The sequence below is a fragment of the Hydra vulgaris genome, chromosome 04 (genome assembly GCF_038396675.1).
Source record: "Hydra vulgaris chromosome 04, alternate assembly HydraT2T_AEP".
Lineage (NCBI taxonomy): Eukaryota > Metazoa > Cnidaria > Hydrozoa > Anthoathecata > Hydridae > Hydra > Hydra vulgaris.
In genome coordinates, this window is record NC_088923.1 from 2,572,704 (window position 1) to 2,597,793 (window position 25,090).

Sequence of the window (25,090 nt, forward strand, 5' to 3'; positions counted from 1 at the left end):
CTTAGTATATTTAAGTTAAAGTTAAATTAAAAAAAGATTTATATTAAAAAGTATTGTTATATTTTTAGTATAATTCTCTTGCCTGTATAATTCTATAATTCTTTTGCTTGCATGTCTATTGAGGTCAAATTGAAACTTTTGAAAGAAGTAAACTTTTAAAACAATTAAAAATCTCCAACACAGGAGTTCAGCAATATAAATAGAAAAAAATAGGTTTTCAAACTATCCGTATAAAAGTTATGTACGTAGTTAATTAAATTAAGTTATGCAAATAGTTAATTAAAAAAAAAACGGACACCAAAATAGCAAAATAAAAATAGAAATACTCTCTATTGTTTTACTAAATGTAAAATCGATAATTTAACTAAATGAAAAATCGATAATTTAACTGAATGGTAAAATCTATGATTTTGACAGTTTATAGAACACCGCGTTAAGCGTAATTAATTAGCAATTCTTTGAAATTTCAAGGATGCGGCGTTTTTCTCAAAGAGCAAATATCATAATATCATAACGTACTTTTGTATAAATTCATGAGTTTTTTTATGTTTATTGATCTTGTTCGGAAATATTCTTTAATTCATAATTTAAATCGAAACATATTGATTAGCAATTCATTAGAGAACTTGTAAAATGCTGTTTAAAATTATAATGTTTTTGCATGTTGAAATAAAATAAAGTACTCATTTTAGTGTATTTTTGTATTATATATTAATAATAAAAACTTTCTTATTTATGTTTTTGATTTTCAAATCCAATAATATCATTACTGTATTTCAAAGTCAACAACATAAACAAGAAAGCTTTTATAATTAAGACAAAACTTTTGTTAGAAAAATATATTGAATCAAAAGTACGGTAATCCTATTCAAAAAAAAATCTCCATGTAACCTCAATGCCGTTTAATCATGACTGAAATCACTCTCAAGGATGAAAAAAAATCTTCTCATCTCACTGCAACTTCAACGTTGAGAAATTTGTATGTGTCTATAATTAAAAAACCTTACATATTATAAATTTAAAAATACATATTAGTTTAAATGTATTTATTCTATATTCTAAAAAATAAAATCTAATAAAATTTTTACATATGTTTCATATAGTATAAAGTTGTGATACAAATTTTTGTTTTAGAAACACTGATCGCTTTGTATTTACACACTTTTTCTTTTTGTTTGTTTTGTGTTTTGTTGTTGGAGTTATTTTTTTGCATTCTACAATCAACTTGTGGAATTATCAGGTATATGGATTTTTTATTTTTTTATTTTATAAAAAACCAATTGCATAATAAAATAATATATATTAATATAAAATAAAATTTATTAAAATTATAGCTAAAATCCTAAAATCATTAAAGATTTGATATATACATATATATATATATATATATATATATATATATATATATATATATATATATATATATATATATATATATATATATATATATATATATATATATATATATATAATTTTGTATTACATGCCTGGTGATTGCCTTTAGGTATGAAACTGTTAGTACCATATCAAGTTGTATTTACTTTGTTTATAAATTTATATATATATATATATATATATATATTCATATATATATATATATGTATATATATATATATATATATATATATATATATAAATATATATATATATATATATATATATATATATATATATATATATATATATATATATATATATACATATATATGTATATATGAATATATATATATATATATATATATATATATATATATATATATATATATATATATATATATATATATATATATATATATATATATATATATATATATATATATATATATAGGCAATTCCATGCTCAAGTGAGTTATTTCAATAAAATGACTAAATATTTTCAAACAAAAATCAAGTAATCATTGGGTTGCCATATGTTTAAAGATTTTAAATTTTGATTTAATAATGTTATTTGTGTTATTTTTTGTTTTAAATTTCAAATTGAAGTCATACGTCATACTTTTTATATAAATGGTAGCTAAACTGCATTTTGATGAAAGCGTAGAATTGTCCCTGTAAGTAATGATAACTAATTTGATTTAAGATATAAACAAATAGCTAAAACAATCTTTTGAATAATTTTATGCGGAATAATATCTACTTCATTAAATTTAAGAAGTCTGTTTATGTAGATTAAATATTAGGCTTGAAATATTCAACTGAAAACAACAGGTTTAATGCAATGTTTTTTTGTGTCCCGTAAGTAACACAGCATATAATCAACTATAATTCCTAAACTTAAAATAATTGAATGAAATTTCAATATACAGGAAGACAAATGAATGATTTTAGGCTAATTCATAAATATATAAACATCTAATCTGTTGAAATAAAAAATATATATCTAAAAATGTGACATTACAAAAATCTAGTTTAGATGCATACAAACATTATTGGATAAATATTTTCAAAAAATGATGAAAAAATTTATAAAAATTATTACTTTCAAAAAACGTTTTACAAAGAGTTTCTCCTAATAATTTTTTTTAATTATGTTTTTCTTGAAATATGTAATAAGTATCTTGAGACGTTTTGAAAAATAGCTGCAGATATTGCCATCATCAGTTAAAATATATATGTTAAAAACCTGATATGAATAAACAAGTAAATCATGTTAAAATAACTCTTACGGATTAAAATAATTTACTGGTTCTTATTTTACATTTTGACATTTGTTAAATGATTTTTAATAATTTTTTTGTATATATAGGAAGTTTGTTAACAATTGAATGGCTTTTAATATGTTTATTGTTACAATTATATACTAAATTTTATACTGTTTTTAACAAATATATTTTGAATGATGATGACTGTATATAGTCAAAACATGTCTTAAATTTAAATAATAAAATGTTTTAAATAAAAATTTAAAAATTGTATTATTTTTAAAAATATTTTCACATTTTGTGCTGAGAAGTTTTGGAAAAAACACTTTTTTATTTTGTTTTAATGTGCTCTCAACTGATTCCTCTTCTATAGGTCCCTAAATAACTACCACATTTTTTTGAAGGAAAAAATTTCTAAATGGAATTATTTGCGCACAAAGAAATTATAATTTGTGCACAAAGGAATTATTTTGTAAACAGTTATAAAAGCCGTAGCGGTAAACTTAGATAAAATATGATATGAGAGGGAATAACGACTTCATAGATTTTCGATGCAAGTGTAAAATATAGTATAAATCTAGTTAAAAAACTGATTATTTCGAAATTGATATAGAAATGGGTAGAACAGCTAAAAAAAGGATAATAATGGGAGAGAATTAAAAAAAAAAAAGGAAAAATACAGAAAGGTTGAGGTACATTTACCTACTGAAGTACCTACTGAGGGATTTACCTCAGAGACAGGTTCCATCTAATGGTGATATTCTAAGTTACTATCAATTTATCCTTCGTGAGTCACAGGTTAAATACAAACCCACTTCTACTAATGTTGGTTGCAAATTGAAATATCCAAGAATTTTGTTTGTGAAAATAATGTTTGTGCAGATCATGATAATTCTTGCTTGGTAACTAGGATTAAAAAAATTTGGGATAATGCTGGGTTTGGCATGAACTTTCTGGGTACAATATAAAGATCAAAATCATTAAACTTAATTGAAAATACAAGAAATTGATTAAGTTGTCTTCTCTAAACTGGGACAGCAGTCTTGATAAACAATCAAAACTGCTGTTTTAGTTAGAGAAAGATTTTCTCACAGAATCCTATCAGCTTTTTGGCACCTCAACTAAGAATTTTGAAAAAGTTATTATTGTTGATAGATTGAGAACAGATGATGCCAAGCTTGAAGATATAAAGTAAGTTCATTAAATAACACTTTTTTGAGTGGTGAGATTTTCTTTCTGATTTAAAATAACTTAAGTAATAGCATATTATTTCTTTTCAAATATTTATGTTTAACTCTTTCCATGGTTTGGTCATCTTGCAAGAAAAACTAAAACAATTATTAATTTACTTATAAAAAATGTCTTCATAGGTTTCAATGTTTTTTAGTTTTTATGAAGACCAGAAGTTGAATAGGAAAATATATTTGGATACAAAAGTTGATGGAGACTACAGTAGGAGAGTACTGGATGCAAATAGGAGAAATAACAAGCTAGATAAGTTGAGACGTAAAGAGTTAGTGAGACAGAAAAACTTAAAAGATATCAATGATGTTTTGTTACATGACTCCATGACAGAAGAGATTCAACTCAGCAGTGAGGAAAAAAAAGTCAAAGGAGGACTCTGCAAGGAGGAAGATTTCCTGGGTAAAGGTTGGAAATGCAGGTATAGTATTATTTTAATAACATAGCTGTTATTTTCAAACTAAAGCTGTTTTATTGAAAAGTATATAATTATAAATAGAAAAATATTATAAAATGATACCTAGTTAACATTCTGGAGATGAGATAAATCTAGCAGTGAATGTTAAAAAAGCTCATTGAATGTACTGCTATTCCAGCAACAAGGTTTAATGTTGGTAAATGACCTCATCTGGCAATTTTAAGTGAAGTATTTAATGCTGGAGGTATATAAATTAATGATATACTGCTTTCACGAAGCACACTTCATAGAAAAGAGTTTAAATGTATAGAACTTGAAGGAGACTTGGAGTGGATTTCAATAACGAATCACCTTAAAGGCTGGCAGCTTATTCTTCATTTTGATACCAAACTGTTGGAATTTACCACTGGGCTTAACATTATTCAAAAAATTGAGTAACTTGCAGTCTCAGTGAGCTCTCAGGATGATGATACCATGGAAGACCATCTTTTAGGTGTTGTTCAATGTCCCTCTTCAGAGGGAGTTGACCAAGCAGAACAAGTGCACAATCTTTTAGAATATTATGGGTGTAAAGAACAGATCATTGGTATATGCTGTAATACAACTGCAAGCAATACAGACAATACAAGTCAATGGAGCAGTCCAAATTCTTACAGATATTTTGAAATTACTAATGTTGTGGATAATGTGTAGGAGACACATTACATGAAGTACATGTATCTCACTGTGTCAGGCTTGGTCGGGAAGCGGGAGCGATCGCTTTTGAATACTGACCAGGGAAATAATATTTAATTGCGAAAAGCTGGCCAGGTTTTGTAGTCGTTTTGAGAACATTTAACTTTATATATGTCTGTAAAACAAAAAATTTTCATTTTACAGACATACATGGAAACATAATTAAACTAGTGTTCTTAAATATCTCGGTGCGGAAGAATAAAAAGCAAACACTAAAAACCCGCCAAATTTACAAACAAACTAATTCTGTTGGTTTAAAAATATGCTGACTAAGCAAAAAAAAGTTCTAGAGCATTCTGTTGAAATATTTTTTAAATTGATCAATACATTATCAAACGAACTATTATTTTAATAATATGGTTCATTCTTGGAGCCATATCTGCAAAGTCGTAATTCTTTTAAACTATTATTATTTGTTTACAAAAATAAATATTTTATAATATATATTTTTTAAATTATCAAAATTTTGAAAGTTTATTATAAATTATAGATTTTATTAGTATATTCTTATTTTTTATTTAAAAGTTATGTATTTTTTATGTAAATGTAATTTTGTGTATCTGTTTTTATTCTAATGTAATCTTTTAAAGCAGTTTTTACGATTTATTTTTTAAACAAAGACTTTCAATAATAATTGCATTTTCAATGAAATTATTAATAATCATCAAAGTTAATAAAACTAGTTATGAAATAAACATATAAGAAGTTTCTGGTTACTAAACACAAACATGCATACAAAGTGAATCACGGATGAACAAGCACCACGCCAGAGGTCATGACAGGACACAAATACATATATATATATATATATATATATATATATATATATATATATATATATATATATATATATATATATATATATATATTTATATATTAATATATATATTTATATATATATATATATATTATATATATATATGTATATATATATATATATATATATATATATATATATATATATATATATATATATATATATATATATATAAATATATATATATATATATATATATATATATATATATATATATATATATATATATATATATATATATAATATATATATATATATATATATATATATATATATATATGTACTCTCGAATACTTAATAGAAGTGGGTGGGGCGGATGTTTATAAATTAATTTTTAGAAAATTTATTCATCTCCCCTAAGCTCATTTAGCCACCCCCCCCCCCTCGTTTATTAATCTATTTGTTATCAACAAAAAAATTATATATCAAAACTAAAAAAAATTCAAGTGAAAATTGGCCTTACGAGTTAAAAAACATTCTAGTAACTGATAAATATTGAAACTTTCAGACTAAAATTTCCACCCACCCTTTTATTCCCATCCCACTTGTATAAGGACTCGAGAGTAACAAACAATATTGTTTCGTCCTCTGGGACTCTTCAGTTATGTAATGATTTTATGGGACTAAATCTAAGCAATAAAACTAGAAAACTGTTTTGTGCACAAACTACAGAGTAGCGGGCAAACAGCAATGGCGCATCCTATAAGGAGAGAGCTCAACAAAACTACAAGTTAAGGAGCTATATCCAACATTAGACAATATTGTTTCACAACACAAACATAATTACATACATAAAGTGACTTACGAGTGGATTAGCACCGCGCCAGAGGTCGAGACAGAACACAAATATACATGAACAAAACAAAAGCATACACAAAACACAAAATATAGTTACTTACATAAAGTGACTTACGAGTGGATCAACACCGCGCCAGAAGTCGAGACAACACAAACTTTCACGAGTGAAACAAAAGCATACGCAACAAAACACAAACATAATTTCATACATAGTTACTTACGAGTAAAAAGTTTTAAAATAAAATGTTTATCCGTCCGATTCAGATGTAGAACTAAAATCGTTACTGTAGCAGCTTTCTTCGCTACTATAATCAGTGACATTGTTAGCATTAGCTGAATCAAGGCGATAAACTCTTTGCTTACTTAAGTAGATATCCACAGCGCAACTCAAAATATCTTCTCGTTCTTGGTAAGTAAAATTCTGGTCATTTCCTGCTATGATTATAGAGTCTTCCATTGTTGAGTGGTTAATCTTTATACGCCGATCGTCAGTATTACAGTCAAAATATTGAAAATGCGTTTGACAGTGGAATTAGAGCCAGAAATACACATCATAAGTTCAACTAGAAGACAAAAGTTTGGACTTGATTCTATGATAAAGAAAAAACTTCTGTCACATTTCTAGTGGTGAGAGTGCAATAGTGTACTGAGTATTTATTACTAGTTTTGCAGCTTTCCATTCCAGAAGAACCATTTTAAAATCTATTCCTGCAGCCTCTAGAGGGTAAAAGAGTTCCTTTAGTAATAAAGAGATGCTGGCATCACCATACATGCTGTCTGCTGTCCATAATTTTGGATCTAACCAATCCATTGATTCGAATATGGGATTCAACAGCACACGAAATCTATCATTTATCAATGGCAAAATGGTGTCGATTGCTGATTATCTTAATTTAATGGCAGAACTAAGACATTCCAAGTTAAGATTAGTAATATTGTCGAGCTCAATCTCAACGAACTCTGGATTCGATTTTTTCAATTCGCGGCCTTTTTTGAAATATGAAGAAACAAGATTAGTTGTACCATCTTTTTCATTGATTCTAAACTTTAGTAAATATGAATCAATAATATCATCGATACCTTCATTGCTTAATTTGTCTAAGCTAGCCTTAGTTACATCCACTGCTGGTTTTAATTCATTCACCATTAACAATTTCTTTTCGAAAACTAATGATAACGGAGATAATTTTTTTAAAATATCCAAATAACTGCAAACTATACATAATAGTCTGTATTCGTGCAACCGTTTGGATATCCCAGAAATCTTAGCTCGCATATCTGCTGTGGTGTCGCTATCTGCAAGAACGTTTTCGAAACCCACTATAAGCGAAGGCTAGTTATGTAATATTCTTGTAAAGCCGCGTCTCCTGTGACTTATAAAGTGCGTTCCCGATATTTTAGGCAAGGTGTAGTATGTAATGTTTAAAACCTCAGCAGCTTTTTTAACCGCGCTTTTAAATTTGCCAGAATTGCAAAATAAATTAAAAATAGAAATATAAAAGCGCTCACACTCTTTAAACTGCGATATATCTTTTACAGCACCTTTTATAGCTAATTCTAAATGATGGTTTACGCAGTGAACTTTAATCAACCACATTCTATCAATTTTTAGTTGTGTTAACACTCCATTATAGATTCCAAAATTGGTGCTTGCTCCGTCGGCCATCGCGCTGACAAGTTTGGATTTGTAAGCTGCCGCAGTTAAAGGAAAATATTACCTGATTCATTAAAAATGCTGTCAATGGCATTTTAAATAGCATTAGCACTCATACCACCCAATTTGTTCATATCAAGTAAAGATACTACAAAGTAAGCAGTAGGGCATGGAAACCGGTAATGAGAAACCGGTTTTTACCGGTAATTTTTATTCCCAAAAATTACCGTTACCGGTTTTTTTTCAATCTATTACCGCGGTTTTAAAAATGATATTTTGTTAATTAAATAATTTGGTATTTTGCTTTCATTTTAATTTGGCAACTCCTAAAAGACGCAACTCAGTGAGAGAAAGCAGTTCTTTGATGAAAAAGCAATAAACACGAAGGTGACCTTCGTTGCAAGAAAAAATAATTCTAAGGTATAAAAGCACTTCTTACACAGCAAGGATCTGCAGCTGGCGAAGTGCAAAACTTGTAGCAAAGAAATCAAGTGCAAAAGTGGATCTACCAGTGGTATGAGATCTCATCTCAAATTAATGCATCATATCGAGGCCGATGCTATGAAACAAGTATCAGCCAAAGTTGAACAAAAAGTTGGAAAAATTGATCACTTCTTCGTGACCCAAAAAGATTCCTTGGCAGTTGTCTTGTCCGAGTTATTCGCCATTGATGGATTACCAATTCGAGTACTGGCAAAATGTCAACGTTCAAGAGCGGCATTGGATGCAAAATTGATCAAAGCAATTATTATGAAGCACTGTCTTGAGGTTAAAGATATTTAAAAAAAGCAGTTTGAAGAAATGAAGAAAGACAAAGTTTGTTTTAGCATTACTCTTGATGAATACACATCATCTTGTAACAGAAGGTTTATTGATATCAATGTCAAGAATTGGCATTGGAATTTGGGAATGGTAAGAATTTTTGACTCAATGCCAGCGGATAAAGCTGTGACCATTGTTTGAGAAAAGCTGAAAGAATTTGGAATTTGCCTGGACTCTATTGTGGCAGCTACAACTGATGGAGCTGCTGTAATGAAAAAATTCGGAAAAGCTATTTTACCAACCCATCAATTGCGCTTGGCACATGGCATCCACTTAGCAGTCTGTGATGTTTTATACAAAACAACTCCAGTCCAAGAAGTCATCTCGAAGAAGAAATAGATTTTGCGCTTGATGATATTTCCATCTCTGATGACAGCGATTATGAAGACGAAGATGGTATTGGATTACAGGTAAGTATTATATATAATTATTCAGAAGTATTAGGCATCTAAATAAGATTATTTAAAAAAAAAAAATCATCTTAATTACTGACACTTTCAGGTAGTAATTGAAGATGATCAACCCCCTGAAGTCCATCAAGATCTGAGACACATTATTTCAAAAGTAAGATTTTGTATACAGCTGTTTCGCAAGTCCCCTGTCAAAAACGATGCTATTCTTCAAAAACACATTCTAGCTGAGTTTAAAAAAGAATTATCACTTATACTTGACTCAAAAACTAGGTGGAACAGTTTGGAGGACATGATGTCTCGATTTGTTAAGCTAAAGAAGCCAATCAAGATGTTCTTGATCGAAATTTTTAGTGAAATAAGCTTCTCCGATGAAGAATTTAACACACTTGAAGAATTGATTGCAGCCCTAGAACCAGTAAAAGTGGGAACAGAAGCTTTATGTAGACGAGATGCAACATTGATTTTAAGTGATCAGATTCTGAAGTTTATTTGCCTTAAATTGATCATGCAGAATTCAACTTTCAGCAAAGAGTTACTAGAAATGTTAGTCAAAAGAATAAAGGAAAGAAGAAATCCTGATATAATAAATCTATTGATTTATTTAAACGATTCAGAGGCCTTGGACAAGCAAGGGCAAATTTTGGATGTCTTTGACACTCCACAAATGAAACGAAATGCCCTTGCAATTACTGCTGCCAAATTATTCTGTCGTCTGTTTGAGGAAAGCTACAAAGATGAAGATAAATCGGAAGAAGAATGTCAAGAAATACCCAATATTGATGAAGGACAATCTTCCTTGGCAGAACAATTGGAACAGTCTATCAAGGATGCTCTGAAGTGTCCCTCTAGTTCAAAGAGGATGAGAGTGGGCACCAGTTCCAAATCATTCTTGAAGGAAATGGCCGTTTTTGAGCTGAAAAAACTCGCACAAACAACTCAGAAATGCTGTTTAATGCATTGATGGGTATACCAGTAACTAGTGTTGAAGCTGAATGTTCTTTCTCAGCCAGTGGTCTTTTTGTTACAAAACTCAGATCAAGCTTGAATGATAATACTCTTGATGCCTTATGCATTTTACGAGCTTATTTTCTGTTGAAAAAAGCTCAGCAATCAGCAGTAATTTCTGTATTGAATGCCTAACAACTGTGTTAAATGTTATATCAGTCAATCTATAGAATTTGAGTTTATTTAAACTGTTTAAGCTCTTTTTTTGTGATATTTAACTGTAATATCTGAAAGTGGATGTATTGTTTTGAGCTTAATATGAGATTAACTTTATGTGATATAAATCTGTGTTAATTATAAGTCGGTTTGCTGCATTTCAAGCCTTTTTTTATTCCTTTGAAAAAACTTTAAATTACCGGTTTTACCAGTAATAAAAATGGCAAAAACCGGGGTTTTACTGTTACCGGTAATTATGAAAAACGGTAATAATTCCATGCCCTAGTAAGCAGGGTTCCCCTCGCACTCAACACGTACAAGAATTAACTCTTTTTCATCCTTCGTTTTTCTAGCCATCGGAGAGAATGGAGAAAAAACTTTTATCATTGATGATTTTAGCAACTTTTTCTTTTACAGCACTGGCAATGCAGGAGATATATTCATGTGCTAAAAAAAGAAATTTGAATAAAAAATATATTAAAAAGAAATTTTTAAAAACAACATTTTGAAAATGGACTAAAAAGTAAAAAATAAACGATTTTACCGGACCCAAAGACTTTGTGTACGCACTCAACTTGAAATACCCATTAAAGTCAATGACTGAAAATATTGGGCGCCAATAGGAACGAGTTATACTTAGCTGCCCAACATTTTCAGTCATTGACTTTAATGGATATTTCAGGTTGTATATCATTTAGTTACTTTTTAAACGATTACTTTTATTATTACGCTGACCTTGTGTTTGTTTTGCACGGACACCAAAAAAATAATAAATAAACAAACCGACAAGAAAGTTAAATAAAATGTTGTAAAAAAAGTAAAAATTATTTAGAAAAAAAAATGATTGTAAAGGTTATAAAAAAATCGATAACCTGCTTTATTGTTGCATTTTCTTTCTAAAAGAAGTACACCATTAATTCTTTGACATTTTATCAGCATCTCGAAATGGCTATGTGGCATGCTCGGTTTTAGAGCCATTTCATAGGCAGTTCTTAACATCTTTGATAACGCATCGCGGCTGTTATGTGGTACTGAGTTTTCTATATCAAGATTGATGACTTGACTACTTCTAGGATCTTCAGAGTACCCATTTTCAATTTGTACTGCCAACCTTTGACATTGCCCTTTAAGATTGCGATCAACCTTTTTTATTATCAAAAAAATTCACGATTAAAATTTAATAAAAGGTTGGTTCTCTTTGCAATGTAATAACTTATAAGATAAATTCACGGCACATTATATAATACTTCATACAAAATACTTTTAATGAAACGTAGTAAAATAACTATATATAAGTAAAAATTATGCTAAAATTGTTTCCTGGACTGACAAATTAAAAAGTAAATCATTTTAATTTTACCTGATGTTTTGTCACCAAACAAGTTCCCTCACTAAACGAATAATTCAACGCTCCTTTAACTAAAGTATCTTTTAATATAGCTGTTTTGTACCTAGCACAAATCTTACACCATATTTTAATAACTAATCCATTTACTTTTGTGTACCCGATAACTGATTTTTTCCCCCAAAAAAGAAAAGTTTTTAAGTTCTTTGATATTGGTTTACTTACCCTAACTAATTTTGGTTCAGTTGCCATTCTTACAAACTCGTTATACTTAAACTTAAAGTTACTTTTTCTGTTTTAAATACTAACTAAAATTAAAAAGTCCACTCACTAAACATCATCAGTGGTATTGTGAAGCAGTTCCGCTTCCTCTTCATAAAGTATTTTTAACCTTTTTAGTTAATTTTTATCTAGTTAATTTAATTTCTACAACTCAATGATTTATTTATTTCATTTGTTCATTATACTAAGAAGAATTGTTTCAAATATGTAAACTTTTCAAACTACGTGAAGCATAAAATAGTTATTATAACTAAATTGTTTATTTATAAAATATTTTAGCTTAAATAAAACTAAAGCGTTAGAGTTAGTTTTATTAAAATGTTGTCGGACTTTTCAGGGCCCTAGGCTATTTTTATTTTTGAGGTCTTTTTTATGTGCCACAGCGTAAAAATGACTAATAAAAAAGGTCTTCTTGACTATTTTGGGGCCCCTAACATTGTGGGTCATGGAGCTTTAACCCCCTCTAACACTAACTTTTTGTAATCCAGGATTGGAAACAAGACATAAGTATATAAATAAAGATTATATTATACTCTTTGATAAAGAAAAGAACATTTGTTTCCTTATTAAGCAATCGTAGGATGTTACTTTATATAAAAAATGTTGCTTGATTTTATAAATAAAATTATAAAAGAGCGATGTTTCTAAAATATTTGTTCTAAACATAATTTATTTTACTTTAAGTTTTTTTGCGCTAAAAGTTATTTTCTTTTTTTAGTTTTTTTTTTTTGTAATTGTTTCCCATCGGTCCAGTAATTTTTTGCACTTTTTTTTTTGTTTTTTGAAATGTTCTCAAAACGACTAAATAATCTGGCCAGTTTTTTGCAACTAAATATTATTTCCGTGGTCAGTATTCAAGAGCGATCCCTCCCGCTTCCCGACCAAGCCTGCTGTGTAGACACATTACATGAAGTACATGTATCTCACTACATGGCTGCTCTTACGGGTGAGAAAACTAAAGGTCCAGGAAGAACTCTTTATGTCAAGCTAAAGAACAAATGGACTGAAGTCTGCAAGAAAGTTAATGAAGTGAAAAATTTATATAAATTGAACTCACAAAGAGATAATCTGAAGATCGGCTCTGTTCTTTGCACTGTTGCAGATGAAACTAAGACACTTTTGACTAATGCAACTACTGATATAGTGTTTTCAAGGAATGGTTATGGTATAGTTTGTAAGCTTGCCTCCTTCCTTTGAGTGGAAGTACAAAATTTTAAGTTCCATCAACATGGTACTTGCCATTAGGCATGGTTTTTAGCAGATGTGATCTATATCCTGACTCTTTATATGACCAAAGATATCAGTAATATCTTGACAGAAAAAGAAGTACTCTAGTTGAAGGATGCAAGTTTGTTTATTGCAATTTGCTATGTCCCATGGTTTTTGAAAAGTTTTTTTAGGGTTTCTGGCTCCCTACAATGATTTGAAAGCTATCCAGACAGCCTATGCATTGAGAAAAGTCAGTAAGAAGATTGGAAATGATTTGCTTCTCAGCATGGGATGCCATATGTGGTAATAAACTCCACAACTCTATGTTTTGTCCTTTGGTGATAAAGAATTTCCTTCTGAAACAAAGCTAAAAATGCTGTTAGCTCTGATTGAGTTTAGAAAGCCAAATGAAGTTCAGCGTTGTAAGCCATCAAATGTACAAATTGGAGAAACCACAGAGCTACCTGAGCTGGTTTCCGAGCAAAGCTCCCTTCTCTTCAAACATTTTAAAATATCAAGAGCAAGTATAAAAGAATGGCTCAATAATAGTTTTAATACTATAGATGTTTTTAACCATTTGCATCAGTTGCTAGATTTTATTGTATAGATCAAAAACATATTTGTTGCAAATAATGGTGCAGAAAGAAACATTAAGCTCATTAAAGATTTTATTTCAGGTACTAGAGATAAAGATCATTTTCAGAATCTACTTTTTGTAGTTAAAAAGTCTAGAAAAACTTGACTAAGAGTATGACCAAAAAGGAGCTTGGGAACTGTGATGTGTTTCACCCCAATAACATCTTAAATTTTCTAATAAATATTAGTTTTTATGTATTTTCTTTGTATTTTCATATTTATAAATATAAACTATCAAGTTAAATAGTAGCAAAAACAATTGTAAATGATTTATATACATCTAATTGTTTTGTTTTAATTTTCTAAAATACGAAAAAAATGTGTTTTCTATTGATCTAACTAATCTATAATTCTATTAAGCCAACTTAACATTAAATTATATATGTATATATATATATATATATTTATATATATATATATATATATATATATATATATATATATATATATATATATATATATATATATATGTATATATATATATATATAGACACACACACACGCGCACACACACACACATGTATAAGTGCAGCATTTGATGCATGCGGATGACTTCATAAATAAACAGGAAGTTGCTGGGGTTTCAATACGTACATTGACTATCAAATAGCCTGACCCGCAACAGAGTGATGCTACATTACCTGAGAGTTTGGCATGGGGTAGCAATTTTTCATTCATTGTTCCTTGTTTTTTTTTCTTTTTCTAAGAAATGATGCACAAAAATTATATTAGGACACTTCGACCTAACATATGGATTGACTATAGTATGTTTATATATATATATATATATATATATATATATATATATATATATATATATATATATATATATATATATATATATATATATATATATATATATATATTTACGAAATTACGGATATATTAACGGAAGGTGAGTGGAAAACCAGATACAACAACCACAAATCATCATTCAACAATATTAAATACAAAAATTCGACTGCTCTATCAAACTATGTCTGGGATTTAAAAAACAATTTTAATGAAACTCCTATGCAGGCTTGGACGGGAATGGCGTGCGATTACGCGCTTTGTTTGACCACACACATAAAAAAAAATTTATATAATTTGACCACGGTTGCTTTGACGTTTTTGACAATATGAAGTTAGGTTTTTTTAAAGCAGTTGAGAAATGCGTTAAAAAAATATTAACAAAACTAAATTAAAAGAAACATTAAATAAATATAAAAAAAAAAAAGAATATTAACGAAAAAGATAAAAAAAACTTTAACTAAACTATAAAAAATCGAACTCGAGGCGATAGTTATTTTAAGTTACGTTTTTGCGTTTCAAATAATTAACTTTTATCTTCTGTGATGTTTTATAAAAGTTTCAGAAACGCGTTTACAAATCACTTTTAACGACCATTTAATAAATAAACAAGAGTATTATATATATTATTTAATTATATACATATATATATATATATATATATATATATATATATATATATATATATATATATATATATATATATATATATATATATATATATATATATATATATATATATATATATATATATATATATATATACCAAATATTTAATAACTAAATCTATTTAATAACTAAGTCTTTTTAAAATAGTAATTTTCAATCGTTTCAAGCAATGATTAGTAAAAAAAAAAAGCAATTAGAAATAGTTCTTATTAAGCGAATTCTTTCAATTATTACATTATTACAATGCAATGTTATAATTTCATAAACAAAAGAAATTAGGTTATTAAAGCGTTTCGCAGCGAGTGGAAGATTTGTACAGATTAAAAATTAAATATTAGTTTAAGTATTGAAGGTTTTAAAAATGGCATCGGCGGCAAAAATAATTAAATTTAATAAGCCAATATCAAAGAGCTTAAAAACATTTCTGTTGTGGGGGAAAGAGGAATTTATCGGTTACACTGAAGAAAACGGATTAGTTATCAAAATATGGTGTAAGGTTTGCGCAAGAAACAAGTTTGCTATTTTAAGTGATCGTTCAGTTAGAGGAGTAATGGTTGGTTCTTTGAAGGCGTTTATTGAGGGAACTAGTGTGGTAACAAAACATCAGGTAAGATTAAAATTAAAAGCTCATTTGAATTTGCAAATACAGTAAATAATTTCAACTAAGTTTTTACTTACTTTATTCACAAATATTTAGTACAATATTTTTCCCGCGATAATTTATAAATTTGTCTTTATATTAAGTTTTTAATTTTTAAATTTTGATTTTTAAAATAGGTTGATCGTCATCTTGAAGGTCATATCCATAAACTGGCGCTGGAAATCGATAAGAGAAACCCAACTGAAGAAACTGGAATAGGCCACATTATAAATCCAGATAACCAGAACTCTTTATATAATAAGCAAAACATTCGTGAAGCGTATTTTAAGATGATAAAAACAGCATACGAAATGGCTTTAAAACCAAGCATGCCCCATAGTCATTTTGAAGTACTTATCAAATGCCAAAGACTTAATGGTGTGCAACTTGTAGAAGGAAAAGGCCACAATCGAGCAGGTAATTCATTTTTTAAATTAATTTGATATTATTTAAGAAATTAACAAAGATCAAATAAATTTTCATTTATATTTAGCACGTCAATTTATCTCCTGCATTGCTAATGCCATTAAAGAAAAAATTGCTAAAATTGTTAAAGAGAAAAACTTTTTCTCCATACTTTCTGATGGCTCTCAAGCACGAAAAACAAAGGATGAGAAAGAGTTGGTTCTTGTTCGTGTTGAACGAGATGGCATACCTGCTTATCTTGTAGTATCTTTACTAGAGATGAACAGTTTGGGTGGTGTGAACGCTAATACCATTAAAAAGGGTATTGACAGCATTTTTAATGAATCAGGAAATATTCCTTTAACTGCAGATGCATATAAAAATAAACTTGTCAGCGCTACTTCTGACGGAGCTAGCGTTAACTTAGGCATGTATAATGGGGTCTTAACTCAAATGAAAAACAACAGAACATGGCTAGTTAAAATGCACTGCGTGAACCACCGTTTGGAACTGGCAATTAAAGATAGTGCAAGAAATATTGTTCAATATAGAGATTGTGATCAATTTTATACTACCATATTCCATTTATTTCGCAATTCTGGAAAATTAAAAAGTGAAGTTAAAAAAGCAGCAGAGGCACTAAATATTACATATTACACCTTGCCCAAAATATCAGGAACGCGCTTTGTTAGTCACAGAAGACGAGGATTGACAAGATTGGTACATAACTGGCCTGCAATTATTGTAGGCTTTGACAACGCACTTGTCAATCGCAATACCACAGCAGAAATGCGCGCTAAACTTTTCGGAATCTCCAAACGTTTGCATGACTACCGACTGTTATGCATGTTTTGCGGTTACTTAGACGTCTTAGAGAAATTGAGCCCGTTATCATTGGTTTTCGAAAAAAAAACGTTGATGGTGCACGAGGTAAAACCAGCCATAGATTTAACTAAGGATTACTTGGTTGAATTAAATAATGAAACAATAGACGATATACTTGATTCATATTTACTAAAATTTAGAATCAAGTACAAAGATGATACAACTACTCTTGTTTCTTCTTATTTCAAAGATGGCCACGAGTTAAAAAAAACAAATGCAGAATTTGTTGACATTGAGCTTTACGATATGACTAACATTAACATTGATAGTATTAATGCTGCTATAGAAGTTAGAAAAACTGCAGTCAACATCATTAAACCATTAATAGACGATAGATTTAGTTCGTTGTCAAACACGGTCTTTGAATCAATGAGTTGGTTGGATCCCCAATTTTGGACAGCAGACAATATGTACGGCGATGCTAGCATCTCTTTATTAATAAGGGAATTTAAAATTCCTTTAGAATACGCAGGATTAAAAGTTGAAATGGTTCTCTCTGAATGGAATGCTTTTAAATTATTAATAAACACAGAGTATAAAGGAGTTACAACGGCGCTGCTATGGGAGAAAATTTTTGTTTATTATAGAAAAACTTTCCCAAACCTTCTTCTTCTTGTTGAACTAATAATGTGCATTTCTTGCTCAAACTCGTCTGTGGAACGGATTTTCAGTATACTAACCCTGATACTAAGTGATCGTCGTTTAAAAATGAGCAACCAGACAATGGAAGACGCAATATTGATAGCCGGGAATGATCCAAATTTTACCGTAGAAGAACAAGATGATATTTTGAATAGTGCCCTCAATATATACCTAAATAAACGCAGGGGGGTTCGCCTTGAATCAATGGAGGGCACTGATGCTGCACTAGAAACAATCGATAGTTCCGACGAAAGCTCCATTGACGACGAATATAGCTCAACATCTGAATCGGACTATTAAAGTTATTGTATTTGTCTTCTCAATTCCGTTTTTTTTAATCCAACAAAATACATTTAAAAAAATCAGAGCTTTTACATTTATCATAAAATATACATGCATGTCGTCCATAAAGGCTGTCACAACAAATATTAATTATAAGTAAAAGATCATTAACTCTCTTCCGCGGATATTTTCATTCAAAAATAAAACACTATAATACTTTTAAAATCACTGCGCGAGAGTGCAAATAATTTCTAACTTCTACCTATTAGTTCAACTGAGCGTGACGTCTATTTTTGTCGACTTCTTATACAATAAAAAAAAATTCAAATAACATTCTTGGATATTTTAAATACAAAGTGTCCACTTTTAAGAATCATTGCAAGTAACTAATCGATTTATTTGAAAATGTTTTATATATCGTATTTTATTATTATAGTTTAAAAAAATAGTAATAGTATTTAAAAATCTTCACATAATACAAAAGTTTTTAAAAAGATCAACGATCAACTTGAAATACAATAAAAAGTTATTTCTAACGCTATTTTTAACAGTTTTTTTATCGATTCATTTCTAAAACTTAAAAGCAACCGTGGTTATATTTTCAAATATATATATAATATGCGTGGTCAAACCAAGCGCGTGATCGCACGCCATTCCCGTCCAAGCCTGCTCCTATGCTAACATGGTCTATTCTCAAATCAGTACCCCCCTACTCAAATATTTCCAAAAGATGCCCACTATGTCTGTATGAGAAATTTACTATTATATCATATCCAAAACCTGAAGAACTGTTAAATAAGAGAACCGAAATTATATCAAAGTGCCGCCACGAAAATAAATTTTTATTAAAAAATTACAAAGCTAGCTACAAACCTGACTAACAACTATAAATAAAAATAACTATACTAATCTGCTCCATATATCTCTAGGCTAACTAATAAATTACTCACATACACAGCTTTTGTAATATATTTCATAATATTATGTACATTTTTATATCAATTTTAATTCTTATTTTCTTATTTTTATTTTATTATTTTTTAACACACAAATAATACACATTAACACATAAAAAATTTTTAAACAACATTAAACATATAACTATTTCACAATTATTAGCCAACTAAAAACAAATTAATAATATTATTAACCTAACTACTAATCAATTTTCGTCCCGTAACAATCTAAAACACAAATATAAACCGTAACGTCCACTAAACAAATCGTAGCAAATTTAAATTTTTACTACTTGCCTGATGATTCTGATAACACATGAAACTCAGAGTTGCAATATTAAATTATATTATAAACATTAGCATTTAGCTAATTCCTGGTACTGCGGGTAACAGTAACATATATATATTATATATATATATATATAATATATATATATATATATATATATATATATATATATATATATATATATATATATATATATATATATATATATATATATATATATATAGAAGCATATAGTTACTTCTTTGATGAGTTAAAATCCTATACTTTTGTTATATATATATATATATATCATAGAGTAAGTTTTTTAATGTTTTTTTTTGGCTTTTTGTATTTAACTTTCTTTTTCTTTAAATAATTTTATTTTGTTTTCTTTACAAGTGAACACCATGATATAAGGTATAAGTATTTATTGATCCTCTTTTTTAATTAAAGCTATATATATATATATACATATATATATATATATATATATATATATATATATATATATATATATATATATATATATATATATATATATATATATATATATACTTAATTACAGCTAAATATTTATACTTTAGGGAAAGATGCAAAGTTTGTTTTAAGTCATTCTCATTAGCAGGCATGGGTATAAAGGCTCTTTGATGTACAGGCAAAAGGAGCAAAGCACATATAGCGATTGCCTGAAGAGGGTTATGTTGTTTTGTTTAAAGAAACTTTGCAATCAGTACCACAGAAGCCTACCTCATCAAAGCAATGTATCATTTCAGATATGCTTCACAAGAAAACAGTTTTAAAAGCAGAATTAATTTGGTGTTTAAATATTGTTCAAAGCAAATACTCTTTTAGATCATGTGAGAATAAGTCTAAACAATTTGCTTTGATGTTCAGATTGCAAACTTGTCAGCAACTTTTCATGTGGTAAAACAAAATCTGGCAATATTGTAACTCATGGTCTTTCCCCTTATTAAAAAAAAATTCTGATAAAAGATCTTAACCTGCTGGATAACTTTGTATGTCTTTTTGATGTCACAATAAAGTTGTAAAGAAAGGTCAAATGGACTTACATGTGCGCTATTGGAATGAAGAGAGGAATACTGTTTGTACAAGATATTATATTTCAGAGTTCATCGGAAAAGCTGCAGCCCCATATATTCTAAATATGTTTAAATCCTCCATGACTGGTTTAAATGCTGAAAAAATGCCTCAGGTTTCTATGGATGGCTCTAATGTAAATAAACTGTTTTTAGAAATGCTCAATAAAGAATGTCATAGCAATGAATTAAATACACTCATTGATATTGCCTGTGGTTTTCATACTATCAATGAATCCTTACAAACTGGTGCTAAAGCTACAGATTAGAACTTAAAGAAGTTAATGTCTTTAATGTACTAAATATTTCATTAAAGTCTATCAAGAGCAAGTGATTATGAAAGAATAGCTGAGGCAACAGATTTTCCTTACATATTTTGTGGCATTCGACGGGTTGAAAATCAAAGTGTTGCCAAGAAAGCAATAGAGGTTTGGTCAAAAGTAGTCTTGTTGACTACTGGAAGTTTTTACCAAAGAGTAAGCAACCTGGACTTTGTAAATCAGCAAAACACCAACTTTGAACATTTAAGTGCTTGCATAAACAAAGTTTTAAATCCTTTAAAGTCGAAGTTTTTTGAAGAAATTAGTGGCAGTCTAAATACATTCCTTGGTAGGTAATATATGATCCAGATGCAATTTTATTGCTCTTTATGTAATATATTTTGTTTTATTAGAAAAGTATAGAAATATTCTGAGATATTCTTTTCATATTATTTTTAAAATTTTGAGAAAAAATCACAAAATGTTATTTTTAATCTTGCTATTTTTTTTTCTCCTAGTTTCTTTTCAAACTGATAAACCAATGACTCCTTTTCTGGTAGTGACTCTTGAAGAACTACTACGCAACTTTTATGCGAAGTTCGTTCGATTAGATGTTTCTCTTAAATGACAAAACTACAACGTATTTGTTAAAAGTATATTTGTTTAATTACACAAACTGGCTTTCAACTAGCAAAATTGATGTTAGTTTTTCATTGAAGTATTATCTCCAGCAACTCAAGAGTAAGAGAAAGATTACTGATGTTTAAATTGACAAGTTCAAAAAGGAAATATATATTTTTCTTGTCTCAATGTGAACTCATTATTGAGAAAAGCCCTTTGTCTTCACTAGTTGCTCGCTGTCTGGCGTATATTTCCTCATCATTTATGGTTGAATATCACAGAAAAGTGTGATTATTTTTTTGACAAACTGTTGATGAATTTTGTTACTGCTTGTTGTTGAAAATTAGAGCTTCTCTTGGTGATTTAGCTAAGAGAGAATATTCCAGGTCCTATAAAAGTGTGGTCGTTGATAACAAAAGTATTTTTGACTTTTAATAAAGATATGGATTGTTTGGACTACTTTTTGTGGAAATACACTGATTTAAAGATGTATGCAAATCTACAGCACATTTTCAAAATTGTCCTCATTTTATCGCACAGGCAAGCTGAAGTTGAACGTGGTTTTAGCAGCACCAAAAGTCTGATCAATGACAATGTGTCTCCAGACACTATAATCTCTTTACTTTCAATCCAAGATTCCTCACATATCATGGGTTCATGGCACATGAAGTTGAAGTAAAAGATTAATTAGATTACTGTAAACAATGAAAGAAGTATTTTGATGATCAATGTTCAAAAGCCCTCTGTAGAAAAAACAGTGAAAATGGAAGCAAAAAGAAGAGTTATGGAAGATATTGAAATTGTCAATACTTAAATTTGACAGACATTATAATTGAGAATTTAAAGAAGTCATCTGATGAAATTGGATTCTGTGCAGAAAAAAGAATAGCCTTAGGTTTATGCCTTTGAATATAAATGTTTTTTTAGTTCATATCACTAAATGTAATGTCATTATTTAATGATTCCTTTTCCATTTACATGACATTAAATCTGATATATTATAATCTAATGCATTAAAAAGAGTCACTAGAGAAGCTTTATGTTAAAAAAAAGAAACTTATGTATATACATATATGATATGTATGTATATACATATATGATATGTATGTAAATACATATATGATATATATTTATACATGATGATATATCTATATATCTATATATCTATATATATATATATATATATATATATATATATATATATATATATATATATATATATATATATATATATATATATATATATATATATATATATATATATATATATATAATATGTATATATATATATTCATTTATAATAGTTTATGTATTTATATTTAAAATTTATTGAAAAAAGAAAGATTCTGTTTTTAATATAATTGTTTTCTCCTTAATTCTCCTTACTTTTTCCTTCATAAAATTGTCGTTCGCGACCGAATCTCCTTAAATATTAGGAAAATATCACCTTAAATCTCCTTAAAATCCTTAATTTTAGCCCCAGTTTTAATAGTGGGAACCCTGATTTATATATATATATATATATATATATATATATATATATATATATATATATATATATATATATATATATATATATATATATATAAATATATATATATATAAATATATATATATATAAATATATATTATATATATATATATATATATATATATATATATATATATATATATATATATATATATATATATATATCGTAATTGTATATTAACAGCTTCCTTCAAATATAATTGTATAATAATACTTTCAAAGCGAGGCTTCATCAGCTCCAAAGTTATAATAGCTCTTCAAAGTGAAAGTTATGATATCATTATGAGCTTCATCTGTAATTTGATCTGCATTTTCTATTTTGCCTACTTTTATGTCATCACTATTATAAACGATTTCGTGGGAAGTGTAGCCAGCTTGGATAAAGTAGCGACAAATGCAGCTCGAAGAAATTTAAAGAAATCTGTGTGTGTGTGTGTGTATATATATTTATGTTTGTGTGTGTGTGTGTGTGTGTGTGTGTGTGTGTGTGTGTGTATATATCCACACACACACACACACATATATATATATAAATATATATATATATATACATATATATGTATATATATATATATATATATCTCTATACATATATATATATACATATATATATATATATATATAAATTAATTAGTAAAAAACACTTATCTAACTTTTATCTTCGACTTGGAGTTTCACCATTGCTGGATCATCAGGAAGAGAACTCTTCCTGATGATCCAGCAATGGTGAAACTCCAAGTCGAAGATAAAAGTTAGATAAGTGTTTTTTACTAATTAATTATTGCTCTGTTCTTTAAGAACATTGAGCACTCTATTTGTAAAATACACTAACATAATTTACATATGTATATATATATATATATATATATATATATATATATATATATATATATATATTATATATATATATATATATTCTGTTTTATTGTACCTTTACATTTTATTTACCAGACAAATGAAGATGTTTTAATGAACCTACTGGAGTTAGCAACACATGGTTTTAACCTGGGTACAAAAGACGGAAAAACGTGGGACCGTTATGTGCTAACTCTTTCAAATGTTAGCTCTCATCGAATTTGATTGCTAGCTAAATGCATGCATGGAAATGCATCGAAATAGATTTTCATTCGTTAAAGAAGGAAAAATAAAAATAAATTTTGGAAACCTTTTTGATTATTTATAAACGAAAATATTTTTTGTTATATGACATTTTGTTTTAATATTTGTTTGGATATCAAGGTGCAGGGTATCATCAGGGTGCTTGATTCATATTTTAAGTGCTTAGTTGAATTGTTTAGCTATATGCACTTGTACAACTATTTTTTAGTACTTTAATTTTTTCATTTCTTCAGTAGTTCAAACTTTAATATTTCATATGTTATATATCTATTTCATGCATGTATATGTTTGATATACCATATAAAGTATGTATTGTTACGGTTATATATTATAAATATTCTATTCATAAGTTAGAGATGGTAAAAAAAAATATTTCAGTTTTATTATTTAATTATATCTTTTAAAAAGTTGTATTTAATGCACATATTTTGTTTTGTGCAATTTTTAATGTCTTAAAACTTTTAACATTAGACATCAGTTGTTTATTCGTTCGTTCTCTTAAATTTAAAAGCTAGTTAGATATAATTGAATCGGTGAATGTTAAAAGGGCGGAAGTCCAACTATGTAACGGGTGATGCGGAAGTTATCAGACCAATCCTAATTTCATTATTTGAGCATAATAATTAGTTTTTGTGGTTTTATGCGTAAGCATAAACGTTCTATAAAATATAAACTTTATTATTTGAAATACAATTATTTAAAATGAGGTTAAATGCAGCTGAACGAGAATCTTTTCGAAAGCGACTAAA

The 25,090-nt window shown here is 28.1% G+C and overlaps 1 protein-coding gene and 1 non-coding gene across 2 annotated transcripts; both read left to right on the forward strand.

Moving 5' to 3' along the window:
* Positions 1-780: 780 nt before the first annotated feature.
* On the forward strand, positions 781-24,808 carry LOC124818429 (uncharacterized). The gene is made up of 3 exons (XR_010637978.1): positions 781-979; positions 1,135-1,240; positions 24,174-24,808. It is a non-coding gene; the product is annotated as an uncharacterized LOC124818429 (transcript).
* On the forward strand, positions 15,979-18,572 carry LOC136079517 (zinc finger protein 862-like). The gene is made up of 3 exons (XM_065795262.1): positions 15,979-16,242; positions 16,413-16,692; positions 16,769-18,572. Exons 1-3 carry the CDS (start codon positions 15,997-15,999, stop codon positions 18,505-18,507), a joined length of 2,265 nt encoding a protein of 754 aa, XP_065651334.1. The 5' UTR covers positions 15,979-15,996; the 3' UTR covers positions 18,508-18,572.
* Positions 24,809-25,090: the final 282 nt, after the last annotated feature.

Bases quoted from the DNA above. Each gene is read 5' to 3' on its own strand.
- LOC136079517 (XM_065795262.1), top strand. From the start codon at position 15,997: ATGGCATCGGCGGCAAAAATAATTAAATTTAATAAGCCAATATCAAAG. The intron at 16,243-16,412 runs GTAAGATTAAAA...TTTTTAAAATAG, and splicing joins GTGTGGTAACAAAACATCAG to GTTGATCGTCATCTTGAAGG. The intron at 16,693-16,768 runs GTAATTCATTTT...ATTTATATTTAG, and splicing joins AAAAGGCCACAATCGAGCAG to CACGTCAATTTATCTCCTGC.